General features: G+C 48.9%; 1 protein-coding gene across 2 annotated transcripts in view; it reads right to left on the bottom strand.

Annotated features, from left to right (window-relative positions):
- MED27 (mediator complex subunit 27) overlaps positions 1 to 22380 on the bottom strand; it is a gene marked incomplete at both ends in the record, with an annotated part of 215403 nt that overhangs the window by 8098 nt on the left and 184925 nt on the right. For both annotated transcript variants that reach the window (XM_079707235.1, XM_079707236.1), the window contains one exon: positions 20772 to 20813. In XM_079707235.1, the coding sequence (XP_079563361.1) occupies positions 20772 to 20813 (42 nt within the window). The remainder of the gene's footprint in view (positions 1 to 20771; positions 20814 to 22380) is intronic.

The following is a 22380-nucleotide window of genomic DNA, read 5'->3' as shown; positions in this document are numbered from 1 at the left end:
TGTATAATAAATAATTGATCTTTTAATGACTAGCAGTGCTATGCTTCTTTTAATTCAGTAGGGATTTAAGAGACCTGAATGATCACCCTTGAACAGGCAGCATGGCAGTACCTACACTGGCAGAAAAATTTGAGAATTTAGGTACTTATCCAGGTAATTCAACATCCTGACCGACCCCCATCTCTACACCCCACCCCCCAAATTATCACTTTTTAAAAAATCATACAGAAAATTAAAACAGGTTTTTTTCCTTTAGATAAAACTGTCTCAACTCTCAACTCACTTTGCTGGTTACAGTCCGTTACAGCAATGCTTCTCAAAGTTTAATTGCATATGAATCGCCTGGGGATGTTATTAAAAGGCAGACTTTGATTTGGTAGATTTAGGGTGGGGCCTGAGATTCTTCATTTCTTTTTTTTTTTTTTTTTTTTTTTTTTTTAATTTTTATTTTTTGCTTTATCACAAATTTAATCAGTTATATGTATACATATGTTCCCATATCCCCTCCCTTTTGCGTCTCCCTCCCACCCTCCCTATCCCACCCCTCCAGGCGGTCACAAAGCACCGAGCTGATCTCCCTGTGCTATGCGGCTGCTTCCCACTAGCTATCTACCTTACATTTGGTAGTGTATATATGTCCATGCCGCTCTTTCACTTTGTCACAGCTTACCCTTCCCCCTCCCCATATCCTCAAGTCCATTCTCTAGTAGGTCTGTGTCTTTATTCCTGTCTTACCCCTATGTTCTTCATGACCTTTTTTTTTCTTAAATTCCATATATATGTGTCAGCATACAGTATTTGTCTTTCTCTTTCTGACTTACTTCACTCTGTATGACAGACTCTAGGTCCATCCACCTCATTACAAATAGTTCAATTTCATTTCTTTTTATGGCTGAGTAATATTCCATTGTATGTATGTGCCACATCTTCTTTACCCATTCATCCGATGATGGACACTTAGGTTGTTTCCATCTCCGGGCTATTGTAAATAGGGCTGCTATGAACATTTTGGTACATGTCTCTTTTTGAATTATGGTTTTCTCAGGGTATATGCCCAGTAGTGGGATTGCTGGGTCATATGGTAGTTCTATTTGTAGTTTTTTAAGGAACCTCCATACCGTTCTCCATAGTGGCTGTACCAATTCACATTCCCACCAGCAGTGCAAGAGTGTTCCCTTTTTTCCACACCCTCTCCAGCATTTATTGTTTCTAGATTTTTTGATGATGGCCATTCTGACTGGTGTGAGATGATATCTCATTGTAGTTTTGATTTGCATTTCTCTAATTAGTAAAGATGTTGAGCATCCTTTCATGTGTTTGTTGGCAGTCTGTATATCTTCTGTGGAGAAATGTCTATTTAGGTCTTCTGCCCATTTTTGGATTGGGTTGTTTGTTTTTTTGTTATTGAGCTGCATGAGCTGCTTATAAATTTTGGAGATTAATCCTTTGTCAGTTGCTTCATTTGCAAATATTTTCTCCCATTCTGAGGGTTGTCTTTTGGTCTTGTTTATGGTTTCCTTTGCTGTGCAAAAGCTTTTAAGTTTCATTAGGTCCCATGTGTTTATTTTTGTCTTTATTTCCATTTCTCTAGGAGGTGGGTCAAAAAGGATCTTGCTGTGATTTATGTCATAGAGTGTTCTGCCTATGTTGTCCTCTAAGAGTTTGATAGTGTCTGGCCTTACATTTAGGTCTTTAATCCATTTTGAGCTTATTTTTGTGTATGGTGTTAGGGAGTGATCGAATCTCATACTTTTACATGTCCCTCTCCAGTTTTCCCAACACCACTTATTGAAGAGACTGTCCTTTCTCCACTGTACATTCCTGCCTCCTTTATCAAAGATAAGGTGACCATATGTCCGTGGGTTTATCTCTGGGCTTTCTATCCTGTTCCATTGATCTATCTTTCTGTTTCTGTGCCAGTACCATACTGTCTTGATTACTGCAGCTTTGTAGTATAGTCTGAAGTCAGGGAGCCTGATTCCTCCAGCTCCATTTTTCGTTCTCAAGATTGCTTTGGCTATTCGGGGTCTTTTGTGTTTCCATACAAATTGTGAAATTTTTTGTTCTAGTTCTGTGAAAAATGCCAGTGGTATTTTGATAGGGATTGCATTGAATCTGTAGATTGCTTTGGGTAGTAGAGTCATTTTCACAATGTTGATTCTTCCAATCCAAGAACATGGTACATCTCTCCATCTATTTGTATCATCTTTAATTTCTTTCATCAGTGTCTTATAATTTTCTGCATACAGGTCTTTTGTCTCCTTAGGTAGGTTTATTCCTAGATAGTTTATTCTTTTTGTTGCAATGGTAAATGGGAGTGTTTCCTTGATTTCACTTTCAGATTTTTCATCATTAGTATATAGGAATGCCAGAGATTTCTGTGCATTAATTTTGTATCCTGCAACTTTACCAAATTCATTGATTAGCTCTAGTAGTTTTCTGGTAGCATCTTTAGGATTCTCTATGTATAGTATCATGTCATCTGCAAACAGTGACAGCTTTACTTCTTCTTTTCCAATTTGGATTCCTTTTATTTGCTTTTCTTCTCTGATTGCTGTGGCTAAAACTTCCAAAACTATGTTGAATAAGAGTGGTGAGAGTGGGCAACCTTGTCTTGTTCCTGATCTTAGTGGAAATGGTTTCAGTTTTTCACCATTGAGGACGATGCTGGCTGTGGGTTTGTCATATATGGCCTTTATTATGTTGAGGAAAGTTCCCTCTATGCCTACTTTCTGCAGGGTTTTTATCATGAATGGGTGTTGAATTTTGTCGAAAGCTTTCTCTGCATCTATTGAGATGATCATATGGTTTTTCTCCTTCAATTTGTTAATATGGTGTATCACGTTGATTGATTTGCGTATATTGAAGAATCCTTGCATTCCTGGGATAAACCCCACTTGATCATGGTGTATGATCCTTTTAATGTGCTGTTGGATTCTGTTTGCTAGTATTTTGTTGAGGATTTTTGCATCTATGTTCATCAGTGATATTGGCCTGTAGTTTTCTTTCTTTGTGACATCCTTGTCTGGTTTTGGTATCAAGGTGATGGTGGCCTCGTAGAATGAGTTTGGGAGTGTTCCTCCCTCTGCTATATTTTGGAAGAGTTTGAGAAGGATAGGCGTTAGCTCTTCTCTAAATGCTTGATAGAATTCGCCTGTGAAGCCATCTGGTCCTGGGCTTTTGTTTGTTGGAAGATTTTTTATCACAGTTTCAATTTCAGTGCTTGTGATTGGTCTGTTCATATGTTCTATTTCTTCCTGATTCAGTCTTGGCAGGTTGTGCATTTCTAAGAATTTGTCCATTTCTTCCAGGTTGTCCATTTTATTGGCATAGAGTTGCTTATAGTAATCCCTCACGATCTTTTGTATTTCTGCAGTGTCAGTTGTTACTTCTCCTTTTTCATTTCTAATTCTATTGATTTGAGTCTTCTCCCTTTTTTTCTTGATGAGTCTGGCTAATGGTTTATCAATTTTGTTTATCTTCTCAAAGAACCAGCTTTTAGTTTTATTGATCTTTGCTATTGTTTCCTTCATTTCTTTTTCATTTATTTCTGATCTGATTTTTATGATTTCTTTCCTTCTGCTAACTTTGGGATGTTTTTGTTCTTCTTTCTCTAATTGCTTTAGGTGCAAGGTTAGGTTGTTTAGTCGAGATATTTCCTGTTTCTTAAGGTGGGATTGTATTGCTATAAACTTCCCTCTTAGAACTGCTTTTGCTGCATCCCATAGGTTTTGGGTCGTCGTGTCTCCATTGTCATTTGTTTCTAGGTATTTTTTTATTTCCTCTTTGATTTCTTCAGTGATCACTTCGTTATTAAGTAATGTATTGTTTAGCCTCCATGTGTTTGTATTTTTTATAGCTCTTTTCCTGTAATTGATATCTAGTCTCATAGCATTGTGGTCGGAAAAGATACTTGATACAATTTCAATTTTCTTAAATTTACCAAGGCTTGATTTGTGACCCAAGATATGATCTATCCTGGAGAATGTTCCATGAGCACTTGAGAAAAATGTGTATTCTGTTGTTTTTGGATGGAATGTCCTATAAATATCAATTAAGTCCATCTTGTTTAATGTATCATTTAAAGCTTGTGTTTCCTTATTTATTTTCATTTTGGATGATCTGTCCATTGGTGAAAGTGGGGTGTTAAAGTCCCCTACTATGATTGTGTTACTGTCGATTTCTCCTTTTATGGCTGTTAGTGTTTGCCTTATGTATTGAGGTGCTCCTATGTTGGGTGCATAAATATTTACAATTGTTATATCTTCTTCTTGGATCGATCCCTTGATCATTATGTAGTGTCCTTCTTTGTCTCTTCTAGTAGTCTTTATTTTAAAGTCTATTTTGTCTGATATGAGAATTGCTACTCCAGCTTTCTTTTGGTTTCCATTTGCATGGAATATCTTTTTCCATCCCCTTACTTTCAGTCTGTATGTGTCTCTAGGTCTGAAGTGGGTCTCTTGTAGACAGCATATATATGGGTCTTGTTTTTGTATCCATTCAGCCAATCTGTGTCTTTTGGTGGGAGCGTTTAGTCCATTTACATTTAAGGTAATTATCGATATGTATGTTCCTATTCCCATTTTCTTAATTGTTTTGGGTTCGTTATTGTAGGTCTTTTCCTTCTGTTGTGTTTCTTGCCTAGAGAAGTTCCTTTAGCATTTGTTGTAAAGCTGGTTTGGTGGTGCTGAACTCTCTCAGCTTTTGCTTGTCTGTAAACGTTTTAATTTCTCCATCAAATCTGAATGAGATCCTTGCTGGGTAGAGTAATCTTGGTTGCAGGTTTCTCTCCTTCATCACTTTAATTATGTCCTGCCACTCCCTTCTGGCTTGTAGAGTTTCTGCTGAGAGATCAGCTGTTATCCTGATGGGGATTCCCTTGTGTGTTATTTGTTGTTTTTGCCTTGCTGCTTTTAATATGATTTCTTTGTGTTTAATTTTTGACAGTTTGATTAATATGTGTCTTGGCGTATTTCTCCTTGGATTTATTCTGTATGGGACTCTCTGTGCTTCTTGGACTTGATTAACTATTTCCTTTCCCATATTAGGGAAGTTTTCAACTATAATCTCTTCAAATATTTTCTCAGTCCCTTTCTTTTTCTCTTCTTCTTCTGGAACCCCTATAATTCGAATGTTGGTGCGTTTAATGTTGTCCCAGAGGTCTCTGATATTGTCCTCTGTTCTTTTCATTCTTTTCTCTTTATTTTGCTCTGCATTAGTTATTTCCACTATTTTATCTTCCACCTCACTTATCCGTTCTTCTGCCTCAGTTATTCTGCTATTGATCCCATCTAGAGTATTTTTCATTTCATTTATTGTGTTTTTAATCGATGCTTGATTCATCTTTAGTTCTACTAGGTCCTTGTTAACTGTTTCTTGCATTTTGTCTATTCTATTTCCAAGATTTTGGATCATCTTTACTATCATTATTCTGAATTCTTTTTCAGATAGACTGCCTATTACCTCTTCATTTGTTAGGTCTGGTGGGTTTTTATCTTGCTCCTTCTCCTGCTGTGTGTTTTTCTGTCTTCTCATTTTGCTTATGTTACTGTGTTTGGGGTCTCCTTTTTGCCGGCTGCAGGTTCGTAGTTCCTGTTGTTTTTGGTGTCTGTCCCCAGTGGCTAAGGTTGGTTTAGTGGGTTGTGTAGGTTTCCTGGTCGAGGGGACTAGTGCCTGTGTTCTGGTGGATGAGGCTGGATCTTGTCTTTCTGGTGGGCAGGTCCACGTCTGGTGGTGTGTTTTGGGGTGTCTGCAGACTTTTTATGATTTTAGGCCACCTCTCTGCTAATGGGTGGCGTTGTGTTCCTGTCTTGCTAGTTGTTTGGCATAGGGTGTCCAGCACTGTAGCTTGCTGGTCGTTGAGTGAAGCTGGGTGCTGGTGTTGAGATGGAGATCTCTGGAAGATTTTCGCCGTTTGATATTATGTGGAGCTGGGAGGTCTCTTGTGGACCAGTGTCCTGAAGTTGGCTCTCCCACCTCAGAGGCACAGTACTGACTCCTGGCTCCTCAATTTGGGATGATTTGTTGTCTATTCATGTATTCCACAGATGCAGGGTACATCAAGTTGATTGTGGAGCTTTAATCCGCTGCTTCTGAGGCTGCTGGGAGAGGTTTCCCTTTCTCTTCTTTGTTCTCACAGCTCCCGGGTCTCAGCTTTGGATTTGGCCCCGCCTCTGCGTGTAGGTCGCCGGAGGGCGTCTGTTCTTCGCTCAGACAGGAAAGGGTTAAAGGAGCAGCCTCTTCGGGAACTCTGGCTCACTCAGGCCGGGCGGGAGGGAGGGGCACGGAGTGCGGGGCGAGCCTGCAGCGGCAGAGGTCGGCGTGACGTTGCACCAGCCCGAGGCGCGCCGTGCGTTCTCCCAGGGAAGCCGCCCCTGGATCCCGGGACCCCGGCAGTGGCGGGCTGCTCAGGCTCCCGGAAGGGCGGTGTGGACAGTGACCTGCGCTCGCACACGGGCTTCTTGGCGGCGGCAGCAGCAGCCCCAGCGTCCCACGCCCGTCACTGGGCTCCGCGCTTTCAGTCGCGACTCGCGCCCGTCTGTGGAGCCCCTTTAAGCAGCGCTCTTAATCCCCTCTCCTCGCGCAGCAGGAAACCAAGAGGGAAGAACAAGTCTCTTGCCTCTTCGGCAGCTCCAGAGTTTTCCCGGACTCCCTCCCGGCTAGCTGTGGCACATTAGCCCCCTTCAGGCTGAGTTCTCGCCGCCAGCCCCAGTCCTCTCCCTGCGCTCTGACCGAAGCCCGAGCCTCAGCTTCCAGCGCCGCCCGCCCCGGCGGGCGAGCAGACAAGCCTCTCGGGCTGGTGAGTGCCGCTCGGCACCGATCCTCTGTGCGGGAATCTCTCCGCTTTGCCCTACCCAGGTATGTGGGGAGTTTCTTGCCTTTTGGGAGGTCTGGGGTCTTCTGCCAGCGTTCAGTATGTGTTCTGTAGGAGTTGTTCCACGTGTAGCTGTATTTCTGGTGTATCCGTGAGGAGGAAGGTGATCTCCGCATCTTACTCTTCCGCCATCTTACCCGGAAGTCTCTCGAGATTCCGAAGTATTTTCAAAATGAAATATTTTCAGTGGGTGGCGGTGGATTGGTAGGGTTTTCCTTCCTTCTGAAAGGTGCTCTTTCAGGACTGCGGGATAATTTTATTAACCTATGGTAGCCACATTAATGAGAGCTTATGATGTGTGTGTCCCGCTCATTCAATCCCCATAGTAGCTGAGGCGGGTGCTCCCCTGGATCCATTTTAGAGACAAGGAAATGGGGACTTACAGAGCTTGGGAAGATGCCCCAGGCCACACAGCTGGCGAGGGGAAATGGGTACATGGGCCCAGACCCTGCAGGCCCAAGCCTACACCACCTCCCTCCTAAGACACCCTGGCCAGCTCTCCGGTTTGCTGATAAAGGTGCACATCCCAGGGGCCCCGGTGTCATCTGCCCACCACCTCCCAGCTCGGCAGGCAAAGTCTACGGCAAGCCAGAGGCCCACTGCCAGGCGCAGGTTAGACCTGCAAATGTGGCTGGTAGGTAACAGGCTTCTCAAGAGCAGAACAAACTGAATTAACTAGAAAATGTCCTCCTCCAGAAATGGCTGGAGTCGCGCACCAAAGCTCTGTTTTGGCATCTGGCTCCCAGGCAGGGCACGGAATCAATTTTTACATTACTGGGCCGGCAATCTGGCCAAATTCAGCGTCTTTTTTCAAAAGGCCCAGTATACTCTCTTAATTGCCAAATGGTGGCAGCTTTTTCTAGTGCTGACATGATCGTTTAATTTCTTCAACTTCCCATCACCAATTAAAGAAATATTTTAATAGAAGGAAACAAAGCTAATTTGCTCTTACGTTCTCCCTCCCTCCCTCCCAAACTTCCCCGACTGGTAGGTTCCCGTGGCTGAACTCCAAAGCAGCAGGTAAGACATGGTTGTCAGATGTTGGAGAAATTCACCTGCAATGATCTTCCTTTTTGTCAAAGCATTCCACCTTCAATATTTTTTTGTTTCCCGCTTTTCAACAACAAAGTTGGTTTTTTTGCTCAGCATCCAAGATGTGGGAAAAAACAGGCCTGGGGCAACAACAAAAAATTGCTATTAACTAATTTAAATCGACTCTGGACCAGTCCAGCCTCGGTTCGGGTCCCATTGTGATGCTGAGCTAATGAGAGTCCCCTGGGAGATGAAAGCCGCCCTGTCTGGAAGCTGAGGCCACAGAAGGGCACTAATGCTCCCGAGAAAGGGAGGCCATTCATCCACCAGTGAGTGCTGGTTTGAAAAGAGCTCCGGAAAGATCAAAGCAGATGGCAAACCCAAGGAAAGAGGGAGGAGAAGACATGAAAGTAACAATCAGCCAGGGAGATAGGGGATGCGGCAAAGAGGAGTCGGGTGGTGGGGGGAGAGGCCGGGGGCGGAGACTGTGCTGAAACCAGCAAGGGCGGGAAGAGGACGCGCACAGAAAAACAGAGAGGCTCCAAGGAGTATGCAGACACTGGGGACTTCGCCAAGAAATGTCCCGTTTCATCTCAAGGCAAAGAAAAACTGCAGATGCTCTGGCTTAGTCTGGGGTGGGCACCTCCTCCCCCTCAACCCCGTCTCAAGGCTGGACTGCAGGTGATTTATTTACTTAGAGTAGGGTGGCATTTCTATTGTTGCCAACACACCCACTTTGCTTTATGAACCTTTCTTTCAGTTCTCTCCTCCACCAACCAGGGCTTACTGAAATTCCCTCTCCCCCAGGCTCAAAGAGGCAGAGAAAGAAGGTCTTCCAGCACCCAAACTGATGGGGAACTCAGCTCAGAAAGGGAGAAAGGAATCTTTCAAGAGACCTTGGAACAGCTACCAGTCAACACACTGAAGAAGGAGACTCCAGTCAAAACAAGTCTCCCAAAACTCCTCTACCATATTGCGTGCAAAGAGCTTCTGACGTCTAGAGGGTCCTTCGGAGATCAGGAGTTATTTTAGCTGAACCCTAAGTGGAACCGCCTGCACTAACGGCAGGTTTCCAAGTCGACGTCTGCTGAGCACCAGCTCTGAGCAAGGGCTGGTCTACGCCACGCGGCTCGGTGAGGAGCCTGGGCTTTGGGGCCAGACTGCACAGATTTGGATGTCGTCTGTCACTTAAGAGTCGAGTGACCTTGGACAAAGATTAAAGGGGTCAGTGCAGGGAAGGTGCTTGAACAAATGGGAGTCATTCTATCTTTTCCTCACCATCCCCACAACCTTGTGATGGCACTACAGGTGGAAGACAATTTCCAATCCAAGTGAGGGAGTGAAGTCACAGGGAGGTTAGGTGACCTGCACAAGCCAAGCAGCAGAGCAGGGCCCTAGGCCTTCGGGGGACAGAGGCTGTGGGAGTGTGTGGAAAAGTGGCACGTGAGGCCATCTCCTCCCTACTAGGGAACGGACCCCAAGACTCTCAGGGTAGAGGTGGGACTCAGTCCCAAGTGCGTTCGCTTCCACCTCAGCTCTTACCACGTACACAGCTGTCCCTCTCCTCACGACCAAAAGCTTCTGCCCATCTTACTCAACCACCTACCCTGAACCCAGCACCTACCCAGAACAAATCCCGACACAGGACCCTCAAGAAGATCTCAAGACTGAATGAGTCTCCCTGCCTTGCAGAATGAAGGGGGAAACGGGGCAAATGAAAGCCGGCAGTGTGAAGTCAGGTGAGCAGGCATGTTAATCAAGGAAAATCAAAAGTACAGCCTAAGGGGGGGCGGTGCTAAGGGGGAAATCCCGCTGTTGTAGTGATGGCTTTGGCATAGAGTCCACTCTGCTTCCCACCTGTGCCCTCCTTGAGCTGTGAGGGCAAAGAGAACGGGTTCAAGTCCAGCAAGACTATTTTCTGCTGAAGGTCAGCCCCTCAGAGCCTGGGTTTTATGGCGGCCAGACTCTGTTCTTCATCCATAAGGGAAGAACAAAGGGCAGAGTGGTGGTACACACCAAGGATCAGTGAGACACAGGGATGGGACCAAAACTCTCCTAACATATTATCATCCCCCAGCAGTTTCCTCTTTTAAAAAGCAACAATGTGTTGTATTTCTTGGTGGCCCAGGGACTGTCCTCGGGGATTCCTGAGTCCACTGAAGTTGTAGGCATCGTCCTGACTCTGTGCGGGCTTCCAGGCTAGAGGGGAGAGCTTGCAGTGCAGCAGAGATGAGGCGTACAGACTCTGGAGGCGGGTTGCCGGGCACCACCCCCCAGCTTCTGGAAGGCTGTCTAGGCTGGGGGCCAGGACCTGTGCTGTTAAAAAGCTCCCCCGGGGGATTCTGATGTCAGCAGTGTTGGGGAACCACAGGTGAACGGGCCGCTGCAGGTCTCTGCCCACTTCCCACCACCAGGGGGCAGGACCGCAGCCACACAGCGCGGGGTGGGAGCTGAGCCTGGACACTGGCTCCAGCAGCTAGGTGGCGCTCTTCCCAATGCAACGGACTAACGGCACTGAGTACATTACCTTACCTGCCAGCACGCAGCCCACGCAGCCCAAGCCCTCCCCGGCTGAGCTAGGAGAGCTGGGGCCTCTGCCTAGTAAAAGTATGTCCCGCAAGATTAATAAATAGGAAAAGTTAAGTACAAGTGTTTAGAAGTTGCTTATTTAAAAGAGAAGTCTGGTAGAGACCCAGATCTGGCTCTCCTCCGGTCAATACCTGCTTCCACGTACCATGAAGAGGAGCTTCTCTCTGGCCTGTATTAATGTGAACAAAAGGCAGCGAGGTGGCAAAGAAGACCCGGAGCTGTCAGGAGGCCGGGGTACAGTCCTGGGTTCATCACTAATTATCTGGGTGACTCTGGCCACATCACTCCTCCCGCTGGCTCTTGGTAAAAGAGCACGAGGCTGCGATCACGGGGTGCCTCAAGGTCTAGGTTTTCAGTGGACGGCACTGCAGGGCCTGACTGCACGGCCCCCGAGGGTAGCTCAGTGCCGAGCTCCACCCTCAGGCCAACCAGCGTCAAGTGAAAGCCCTTTGTTCTTTTAAAAAGGACACGCTGATCCCAGCAGGGGCAGGGGCACCAGGTTCCTGCCTCCCTCCACCTTCTGCCCTGATGTGATGTCACAGGGTCCTCAATTTCTGGGCCAGCTACCAAGAGCTCAGAACCAGGGAGACGATCAGCACAGCGCTATTCTTGGGAACCTCTTCCCATCTCGATGGGTTTCAAAGAGACGCTGGAGCACAAACTAACAGGCAGCAAAGCCAAACATGTGTTACTTAGTCGTACACATGCTGGTCCTGCAACTCAAAGAAATATAAATAAACTTTCATCTGCTGGATATGCTTTAATGCTATACAAGGAGATTAATCCAAGAGTTTGGGTCTCTACTCCGGGTTTTGCCAAAAAAAGACCCACCCTTGACGAGCGGGACACTAGAAATCTCTCCAAAGGAGAAAATTCTTTGTGGGTCTGGGAGTCGAAGATGTGAACCTAGTGTGTTAAATGTTTAAAGAGACAGCAACCCTGCCAGCAATGCTGCTCCAAGGATGAGCACTGGTTTTATGAAGAATATTTAAAACAGTCCCAGAAGTACTCATTTCATCAAAAGAGGAACCATGATTATTTCAAAATTGAAGGCTATGAAGCCAGTCCTGAAAGTGCCGGGGGCAAGGGGGAGCAGTGCAGAGACGGGCTTCTAAAACTGGGAAAGAAGTCCAGGAGAGCACAAGCATGGGGGTTTAGTATTTATTATGCAGCTGGAGTCTCTAATCTGTACCCTGGATTTGTGTGCCACGGGTTCGGCAGGCTGAGAGGCCCAAGGAGGAAGCATCACGGTCCAGGGGGACTAGGGATTTACTTAGGATCAATACTTCCCTCTCTGCTGATGAAGGAGTCATTTGCATGGGCTCTGAAGGGCTTAAAACTGTCCCCCGGAGCCTGGCAGTGCTGCTCGGGATGAGACCAGGGGCAGGGCTGTCTGGGCTGGAACTGGGGAGGGGAAGACAGACACTGCTGCTCCATCCTGCTTCAAACCCCTTGTCACAGCTTTGAGATCAAGCTCCATCTGAGAAGGATGATATCTCGTCTGTAAAGTACAGAACATGGCCTGTGGCACAAAACAGGGCCTCCATAAAGGAGTTTTTGTTTGGTGTGAGGGGTTCCAACCCAACCCTCTTCAAAGTCCCAGCCAAGATGCCACTGATGCCCCAAAGGGAAGCCCCTCAACTCCCAGGACCCTTGAGAGCAGACTGGGCGGATCCTCCAGAGGCAGATGTGCCTCTCCCAGCACCCCGCAGCCACACCTGCAGGATCCTTCCCAACACCGCAGCACGGCGTATGCGGTCCTCGATGGCCTGGGACCTGGGTCCAAGCCTTGTCTCCCTCGAGCCCCACATCACACACCAGCGATACCGGCTGCTTTAGCAATCCCTCCTCCCAGACCTGCTTCCCTGACTCTGCTCAGCCCTCAAGCCTGGAAGGCCCCGCCCCTGGCTAAGTCCTTCTCTCCCCTGGAGATCGAGGCCAAGGGCCTCCCCTCCGACCCTGGGCTCTCCTGCACCCCCAGCAGCACCCTGCGGACCCTCCGGCCCTGCGCTTGCCCGACCCGTGACCAGAGCACCCGCCTCGCCCCAGGCTGTGCTGTGCACTGGCCCCACTCACCTGGTAGGACCCCAAGTGAAGGAGAGATGAAGTGGGCCAGATGCTATTGATGTATTTTTGGCCGGTGGGGTTAGGGGAGCAGAGTGAAAGGGAGGGTTCAGGGGTGGGAAAGGCTGAGGTCACGGGGCAGCACGGGGAGGAGGGCCTGGATCACCAGGGAAACCTTAGGGTGGACTCGAGGGAGCTCTCCAGGGTGCTGACCAAATTTAAGCTTCTGCCAAAGGCCTTGCGCCTGGCCGAGAGGAGCCACTCACAAAGGGTCCTTCCCGTTTCCCAGGATTAAGGAATTAAGGCTCTTCATTTAGAAGAACAAAAAAAAGTTCAATGCTTTCCAGATGGTAAAATGCCAGATTCTGCTGCTGGCTGCCTGGGAAGTCCAGGCCCAAAGATACCTGCATTGTTCTGTACCCACTTGGTGTGATGTTATTTTCTGCAGGAACAGCCTTGCAGTTAGAGAAACACATCCAAAGACATCTGGGCTCCCAAGAAAATACAGACAATACCACCAACTTCCCCATCAAAACTGAGGCAACTGCAGGAGACAGAACAGGGACCGTGGAGCGGGAGTGAGCCCTGCCCGGGAGACGGCTCTGCTGCTGTGGCACTGGGTGCCTTTGCCCAGCCCCTGCTGGGTGGGGACAGGTCAGGGTGGAACACATCGATCTCATGTGCCTTCTGCGGGTCACCAGAAGTGCCACTGGCCCTCTCAGGACACGAGAGACTGTTCCAGGTCCTGGGACCGTGACTGTACGTCAGCGTGTCAGGGCTGCCCACAGGGCACTGCTGGGGGTGGGTGTTAATGTGGGGTGCCAATTCCGTGAGGCAGGTACTCTTATGATCTCTGTTTACAGATGAGAGAACTGAGGCAAGTGAGGCCACACTGAGAGCAGTGGTCAGCTGGGTCTGAATATGGGACAGCCCAGCTCCCAGCTACTGCCAGACTGCTCACTGGGGGGAACGTGACAGGAGGCCGGCCAGGATGGGGGAAGGGAGGGGGCTGGGTCTCACAGGGGGGCGGGCAGACAGACATGCTGCCAGGAAGGTGCCCTCAGCGGCGGGTGGCCTGTGGGGTGGTGGGAAGGGGCCCGGGAGGGCAGGAGGCCGGGCTTCCCAGAAGCGGCTGCTGGGTTCTGACCCGGGGCACACAAGTCTCGGGCAACCCCTCAGGAGGAAAGCAGCTGCGAGATGAAGGCGAGCGCTCCGCGCCTCCCTAATGGCAGAGAACCACAGACCGCTTCCAGCGGCAGGCGAGGGGGCGTTCCGGCTCCACTCTCACCCTCACACTGGGGCGCGAGGCTTGTGGTCATCACCACCCGCAGCAGCGGTAGAGGGAGCCCTGCAGAGGGAAGGTGCTGGGGTATCATAAGGGGAAAACAAATGATCAAATCTACCCCGGGTTTCGGAGCTCGTGAATATTCAAACACGGCCCTTAGGAGACAAGGTGGTGATAAAGGCTCTTCAGCTGCAGCGTGAGTGGAGTGACCCCCCCAGCCCTTCTCAGCTCCCAGGGACCTGGGCTAACCCTTCACAATGTCCCCTCCCCTCTTCCCTTTGCCCACTCAGCCCGGTGGTCCGGCTCTCAGCTCAGGAAGGGGCTGCCCTCCGGGATAACCCTGGAACTGTCCGTCGCCTCTCCTGTCCCGAAGCTTGTCGACAGCCCAGTGCTTGGCTCCTGCAGGGTTGCCACCCGTGCACGCCCCGCCCCGCCACTCACTGAGACCACGGACGGGAACCTCTCTTCCTTCGTGAGGCTGCCCCCCGGCCCTGCCGCCGGTCAAAGTTGCTCCCTCGGCTTTCTGATTGGGGCTGCCAAGACACACGTGTGAGGCAGCGACGGAACACACAGAAACAGGACGCCAAGGCCACCACATTCGGTCCATCGTACGCAAGCTCTCCTCTTGGAGGTAGTTGGACAGCATTTGAGAGAAAAGGGGACCACGAGAGCAACGGGATCCAGCAAAAGCAAAGGGCCCTCCTACGACATGAGACCCCCTTTTGGAGGCTGAGGGGTCCCCTCTAGGCGCGGGGGCCTCTGCCGACGGCCTCAGCTGGGCAGGGCGCCCGCCAAGGGCGAGGACAGAGACGTGGCCCGCTGCCTTCGGGCTCTCACCGCAACCACAGCCTCCTCTGGGGCCTTATCCGTGCTGTGGGAAGAGGGGCTTCTGGAAGGAAATGGAAGTGAGCTGGGAGGAAGAAATGTGAGATGTTCTAGAGCACGAGATTGAGAAGAACTGAACGCCTGTTGACTGAGCCCCTCTGGTGACGTGCGACGCTAGAGCAGGTACACACACTCAGCCACGTGGGGACAGCTCCCCTTCCCGGGGCTTGGAACGAGCAACAAGTTAGGTCCGCCACATACTATTTGGGTGGGCACTCAATTGAAGCCAGGTACTCAGTGTCTCCAACATTTCGGAGAATCGGTCCTTCTAGGGCTCATGCAATCTTGTCTATTGACAAGCACCGGGTGGCCACTTGATAGTCTGCCCCACAAAGGCCAGTGTTTGTATCGAAGCATGAACGAAGGAGCGAAAAAATGAACGAATGAGCGAACACAGGAATGAAGGAGCCGTGGCGGCCTGCTCAGAACATTATCCACCACCTGTCCACGGCTAAGCTCTGCACGGGACCGAAAGGGTTACTTCTCCCTCTGCTGCCTCTAGAATAATGTCTGTGGACGAAGAACCAGGCATCTGCGGCTACGACTTTTGTCTCTGCCTCCAAGTGAAGGAGCTGCGACGCAGGTGCCAGTCCCTCCGCCACCGTCTCTCTCGTCCCCACCTGCCCACCTGGGGCTGCACACACACTCCAGCTCTTTCTTTGGCCTCCCTGCCAGGATTTAACGCAGTTAAGTAGCTGCAGAGTTGCTCTCGCTCTTCCTAAGTTACTGGATGAAAACGCCCACTGTTTTGAAGTTAGGAGGTTAAAGATCAAAACAGTGGGTGCCCCTGCAGAGTTTAAATGTCAGAAAAATATGAACACGCTTGAAACCTTTCCCGGCTCTTTGTGATTCTGCCCTTTCAGACGGTGCCCCCTATTCCGAAGTTCCATTCTCTGAATCTGCTCTGTGGGAGGCTTGCTGGCTATAAAAAGCTCCTCTGCCCTAGGACGGAGTGCAGAGAGCCTCCGGGACACCGTGGTAAACGATGGGAGCCTGTCGGCAGCCACGGCTCCACAGCCAGCTGTCCCCAGCCCTCCACCGCCCGGAAGGGGGCTAATGAGGAAGAGGGGAAGGGCTTGCTGACAGCCCCCGTCACAGACAAAGGCAGGTCGCATTTAGCTTCACGTGCTAGGATCTGCCACGGGACCTCATGTGCTTGGCTTTAACCTGGGGAGCCAGGCACAGCCCGAGGAGAATTTGACAGGTGCGTGTTTCCATTCTCTCAGCGCCTGATGCTATTTTCCAGAAATAAAAAGGCGAGTGTAAGCTTGGCTTGGCTCTGCGAGGCAGTGTCCCCTCCCACCCCCGGCTTTGTCACCTTGAGGGAAAGACCTGGGAGGGCTTCCCGCCTTCCCGTCAGGCCTCTCTCTGCGGTGGCCACCGCTGCTACTTGTGGGCAGGAAAACACACACAACACACAGTAACTGCAACCGCATAATGAGTGCCAAGGAAAGAAAGCGCTGGGGCCCCACCTACAGCAGAGCAATGCAGGGAGACAGCTGCCCCAGCGCTGCTCACGGAGCCACGGTGGTAGCTACTGTCCCCACCTCAGAGCTGGGTCTGGGGCACAGTTCTGGCGTCTACCCACACGGTTAGGACACTTGGGAACTGTTTCCTGCCCGAGAAATGACCTCTTATCGGTGACCAAGGATCCTCTTTGACCTTGTACTTCCCCAATCACTTTTTTTTTTTTTTTTTTTTTTTTTTTTTTTTGCGGTACGCGGGCCTCCCACTGTTGTGGCCTCTCCCGTTGCGGAGCACAGGCTCCAGACGCGCAGGCTCAGCAGCCGTGGCTCACGGGCCTAGCCGCTCCGCGGCACGTGGGATATTCCCAGACCGGGGCACGAACCCGTGTCCCCTGCATCGGCAGGCAGACTCTCAACCACTGTGCCACCAGGGAAGCCCCTCCCCTATCACTTTTACTCCTGTTCCAGGTTGAGTCTTTCTGGATCAGGTTGACAACTGAGCCTCCCCCCGCCGGGTTACTTGGATGGGTGTAAGCAGGTTGATGACGGGCAGAAGGGAACGTTTACCACTGTGCTCTCAAGCAGCGTCTTTCTGGGAAATGCTACAAGCAACATCAATCAGGACACCTCCAATTTAAGTGGATGGACAGGAAGAAAATAGAATTCTAAGCAAAAGCTGATACTAAAAAGCAGAGTTTGGAAATGTTGCCACCTAATCTTTTCTTTTGGCATTTTGAGTTTGAAATGTTAAACATCATCCTGTCAACTGGACCAGGCCTTCAGAATCTGCAAGGAACACGGCGGTGCCAGCCTTGCTTTCAGTGCACAGTCTGGCTGTGGAATAGGGAGGGCTGCCCTCTGACCCTCAACATGGCCTGAAACTAACACAATGAAATAAGCCCAGTGAGGTCACCCCCCATCGTGATTCCACATTCCACATTCCTCATCTTCTTTACCAACATCTTCCGCAAGAACAAGATCCCAAGCCCCTTCGAAGCAACGATGATTAGCTGGAAAGCTTTACTGATAAAGGATTAAACTGAATTCTGTACTACATTATTTTCCAATATATTCCTTAATTTGACAGCAAATGGACAATGTTTCAGTAGGGGAGAGCACGGACTCTGTAATCCACTAATTCTTACCTGACCCTGAAAAAGGAAAAGAACCTCGATGTTATCTGCCTTTTGTTCTCATCAGAAAGCACCATCTCCTGTCTCCAAATTATGGTTCTTTAATCTAGTACAGGTCAGTCGCAGAGGTCAAGTCCATTTAGTTAAAAAACAGGTGAGGGGAGGGATGATAAAGGAGCCTCAGAAAGGGCTCTGCATAAACACGGATAGCATGCCATTCACCAGTTGAGATAAAATTCCCATCTCTACAAATTCATCCATTTTTACTGCTTCAAACATGTTACATAAACTACGAGGAGGCAATTGGCGGGTGATCCTAAATCTCCCCAACTAACCAATATCAAATTTTAAACACTGCTGCACTGTGCGTTTGTAGTTTTAAACAAACATAAAGAGTGCTTGGCAGGTTATTTTTAGGGGTGGTAGAATAAAAATATAGCACTTTCTCTCCAAATCTATGCTTCACCAAATCTGTGTTTCACACATTTTACAACTTCCTAATAAACTTTCTGCTTGCATTCAAAAATACTTTAATACTACACAGAACATTAAAAAATATATTTGCCAAGGCAAGCCTGGGCAAGGCCCTCCCTCATAAAGGGTATCTGAATGGAAATTGGACATTGTTAAAATCCCAGGTTATGGGTCTGTGATGCTCGGGGCCCCTGAAGTCATTGCCCGCCTTTTGTGGAGCCAGAAAGTAACTCACTGAAATACCACAGAGGACACTAAGATAAACCAGGTTAGAAAAAAAAACAAACCAAAACTGTTTTAACGTTCTTCACTGGGAAAGCGAAACAAGATGCAGATAACGAGCAGTGTTCTTTCTCCTCAGAATGCTTTTCAGCCAGCTGCTGGGGGAAAATAAGAGCTGTCGGCAGGGACAAAGTTAGCAACTAAGGCCGAGGCTTTATGCAAGCTGAACAGGTAAAGGCCTTGGGTATGGTCACCTAGATAAGAAGGCCAAGGTTAAAACGTCGTTGCCTACACTAAAGCCCACATGTGACTACGCACTTTTTTTTGGGGGGGGGGGTGCTGCGTTGGGTCTTCATTGCTGCGCGTGGGCTTTCTCTAGTTGTGGCGAGCGGGGGCTACTCTTCGTTGCGGTGTGCGGGCTTCTCCTTGCGGTGGCTTCTCTTGCTGCGGAGCGCAGGCTTCAGTAGTTGTGGCTCGTGGGCTCAGTAGTTGTGGCGTGCAAGCTCTAGAACGCAGCCTCAGTAGTTGCGGCACACGGGCTTAGTTGCTCCGCGGCATGTGGGATCTTCCTGGACCAGGGCTCGAACCCATGTCCCCTGCACTGGCAGGCACACTCCCAGCTACTGCACCACCAGGGAAGCCCGTGACTATGTCCTTCTTTCCCTTAGGCTCTGGCCCAGGGAGGGAGGCTGTTTTTGCCTTTCTGCGTCTAGGGAGCTCGGCTGGGGGAAGGACTGGGACTCTCAGGAGAGCCAACACTATGACTCTCTCTTTGAGATGAATTTTAAGTTTTGGATTAGTTTCAGATTTACAGAAAAGTTGCAAGCGTGGTACACATAGTTCCCATATACCCCTCACCAGGTTGCCCCATTGTTAGCATCTTTCATTATCGGGTACGTTCATCACAACTAAGAAACCAGTGTTGGTTACTTATTATTGACTCAAGTCCACACTTTATTCAGATTTCACCGTTTTTTCCATTAATATATTCTTTCTGGTTCAGAATCTAGTTGTGATAAGATCATGACATTTTCACGCTTACGTAGGCTCCCTAAATGTGTGGCATTACGCCTCAGACCGCTCCCCAACCCTGGACATCTGTCCTTTGCTTCCCCCTTTCAGTGTAAAGGGGTCCAGGGAGCAACGCGAATTGAGGTACATTAGACACCAACAGAGGGCTGGCCCGTTATGCTCCTTTGATGCGAAAGCCCAATGCTCACTGCTAAATGCGGATGGGGTTTCCTTTGGGTGATGACAGTGTTTTGGAACTGGACAGAGGTGGTGGCTGCACAACAATGTGAAAGTCTAAGAGCTATGGAACTGTTCACTTTAAAATGCTTATGTTATATGAATTTCACCTCAACTGCAAAAAACCCACCATCCTATGCTAAGCAACCCGGTACACCCTGGACACAGTTTTTACTCAAGTGGGGATAATTCGGGCCCAGCTTTCAAAATCACATCCTTCCCCCACACTAATCCCTCCGCTGGCTTCTCACTGAATTGACAGTAAAATCCAAATTCTGCACCGGGACCGAAAGGCACCTGCCGAGCCGGCCCTGCCTCGCGTGCCTTCCCCACCGCCCTGTGCCTGCTCCCATCGCACGGGTCCCAGCGGTGCTGGACCGTGCAAGTCCCTCCTCCACAGCAGCTTTCAGGGCTGCTGCTTCCACTGTCTGGGACCCTCTTCCCGTGGCCCTTCGCATGGCTGGCTCCTTCTCCTGCTTCCCGACTCAGTTTAAATTTTGCTGCATAAAGGCCTCCTGAGACCACCCTGATGCGAAGGAGGTCCCTCCTGTCCTCGACCACAGCCCCCGGTAATGACCTGGAGTTCCCTTATTTATTCTGCTTCCTTGTTTGTCTTGTTTCCCCTGTATTAGTGCCGGCAAAGGGGCTTGATAAATAATTGCCGTTGAACGTGAGGAGGCAGTGAGTGGATTTACAACCAACTCTATTATTTGCACTGCTGGATGGAAGCGGACACAGAGGACGGATAGCACAGAAGAAAGTGGCTGGTGCCCTGCAGGGAACCTGGCCTGAGGGCCATGAGAGAAGCCTTCAGAAGCCTCTTCAGAAGCCTTCAGAAAGATTGAGCTGGGCCAGGGAAGGGACCCTTCTACCACTGGGAGCTGGGAAATGGACTTTCTCTGGTCACATTTCATTTTTTCTGACATTTCCCAGAAAGTATTTCTTGGGGAAGCCCAACATCTGAAAAAGATGCCACTGTAATACAGAGTGGGGGTGGGGTAGGGCCAGCCCACATTCCTCAGCCCATCCTTAAGGCACCTGTGTAGATTACAGGGCTGTGAGAAACTGAATTTAAAAACTGTGGGTTGAGTCTGAAGCAACTCAAAAGCCTCTGATTTTTTTTTAAAGGTATAATTTATATACAGTAAAATTTGCCCTTTGTAGGCATATAGTTCGTTCCGTGAGTTTTGAAACATACAGTTGTGTAATCACCATAATGAAGACACAATATTTTCATCACCCAAACGTGTCCCCTTATAGCTCCTGGGGGACAATCTCATTCCCTCGCTCCTAACCCCTGGCAACCACTGATATGATTTCTGTCCCTAATGTTATCTTTTCCAGAACATCACATAAATGGAATCATACAGTGAGCAGCCTTTTGTGTCTGGCTCTTTTCACTTTTTAAAAAGCCTCTGATTTAAGACCAATGTTTACACCTCGAAGTATTCATATTTCCCTTAGTGCCTCTTGAGGAAGAAGCAAAAAGTACAACTTACCTTCTGGAATACTTGATAGTTGGATTTGGACCATATATCAAGCTGTGGGGGGAAAGAGATAAAATATCAGCATCAATTTTAGAATTTTGGACTCCAAGAAATGATACTGTAACTACTGTTATTAAGCTTGAAAAAAAAAACATGATTATAGAAAAAACAGAGTCTTGGGGTTGAAAGGATCCTAAATGTCGAGCCTGAATTTCTTCTTTATCAACCTGTGGTGATTTGAGAAGACGATACGAAGAGATATAAGAAGTCAACTTGAGGCACTTGCTGCGTCCACAGCCCCATGAGCTGAGCCCCTCGTTCACTTCTCTAACTTTGACCCCTGCCACGGTTCTCTTGCGTCACCCAACATGCCAAGGTCAGTCCTGCCTCAGGACCTTTGCACCTGCTGTGCTCTTCGCCTGGACTGCTTTTCCCACAAACCCTCCCATGGTTCCTCCTTCACTTCCTTTGGCTCCAACATCACCTTGTCAGACAGGCATCTCCCAGTTACTCTAAAATATTCCCATACCTGTTGTCTTGCTTCTCTTTATCCTTTCAAAAATTAAAAATCTTCATAGCTCTTAAAACTAACTGAAGCTTTTATTTCTTTTGTTTACGTTGTCCTGGCACAGGACCTAGCATGTTACAGGCATGCGTGGAGGAAAACAGCCCCCCGCTGTTGAACACCTGTTCCATGCCAGGCACGCACTGGTCGTTCCACATGCACTCTCCCACTCACTCCCCAGAACAAGCCTGTGTGGCTGGTCCCATTAGCAACCTTCCTTCCCAGATGATGAGACAATGGTTTGGAGCCATTCAATTGCCCATGGTAATCTGGAGAAGCTTCTTATGGATGGTCTCCCTTGGTGGTGCTCAAACCTGGGTGGCGTCAGAAGCCCCTGGGGGAATTTCTTTTGTTTGTTAATATACAGATTCCTTGGTCCCTCCCCTGGAATGTCTGAATTAGTAGGTCTGGGGTGGGCCCGAGAATATGTTCATTTGTGCGTTTGTTTTCACAGCGCTCCGCAGGTTCACTGTGATGGCTGGTCAGGTCAGGAGCCCTGGACCCCTTGGTCAAGGAAACAGAGGTCTGAGATGAAATGTGGGCAGAGTTCAGAGTCCAGTCCTCCTCTGGCCACACTTGGTCCTACACAGGGTAATCCGTGGCTCAGTCTCACCAAAACCACTCTGGTTTGACAGGTTGTATGAGAAATCAAATCGGTGCCTTCTCACTGTTTCAAGAGGTTAGAACAAATGGAGTATGGCAAAAACAGAACCACCCCCAACACAGTGCAGGAGACAGAGCAAGGACAGTGCAGGTTAAAAGAGGGGCCATCACTAGGTCCCAAGGGTGCTAACAAGTCAACTTTAATATACGAGTTCAAGAGTTGAGCAAACTGAAACCCCTGGTCAATGGGCCTCTTGAAACCTGCCTTTGGGGTTGGCCAGTGGTTAAGGTGGAAAGCCGAGACACGGCTACTTAAGCCTGTGTGCTGTGTGATGACTCTGAAGCATCTGGGGGCATGGGGACCTGTCAGATGGGAAGACTCCTCTAGGAAGACCGGAAGGGAAGCGCTGCGCCCGACGTGGGACAGTTCGGGGCTCTGTTTCTGTTCTGAGG

Source organism: Hyperoodon ampullatus (assembly GCF_949752795.1).
Source record: "Hyperoodon ampullatus genome assembly, chromosome: 6".
NCBI classification, from domain to species: Eukaryota; Metazoa; Chordata; class Mammalia; order Artiodactyla; family Ziphiidae; genus Hyperoodon; species Hyperoodon ampullatus.
Note: the sequence above shows the minus strand (reverse complement) of the source record. Positions and strands in the feature narration are given on the sequence as shown.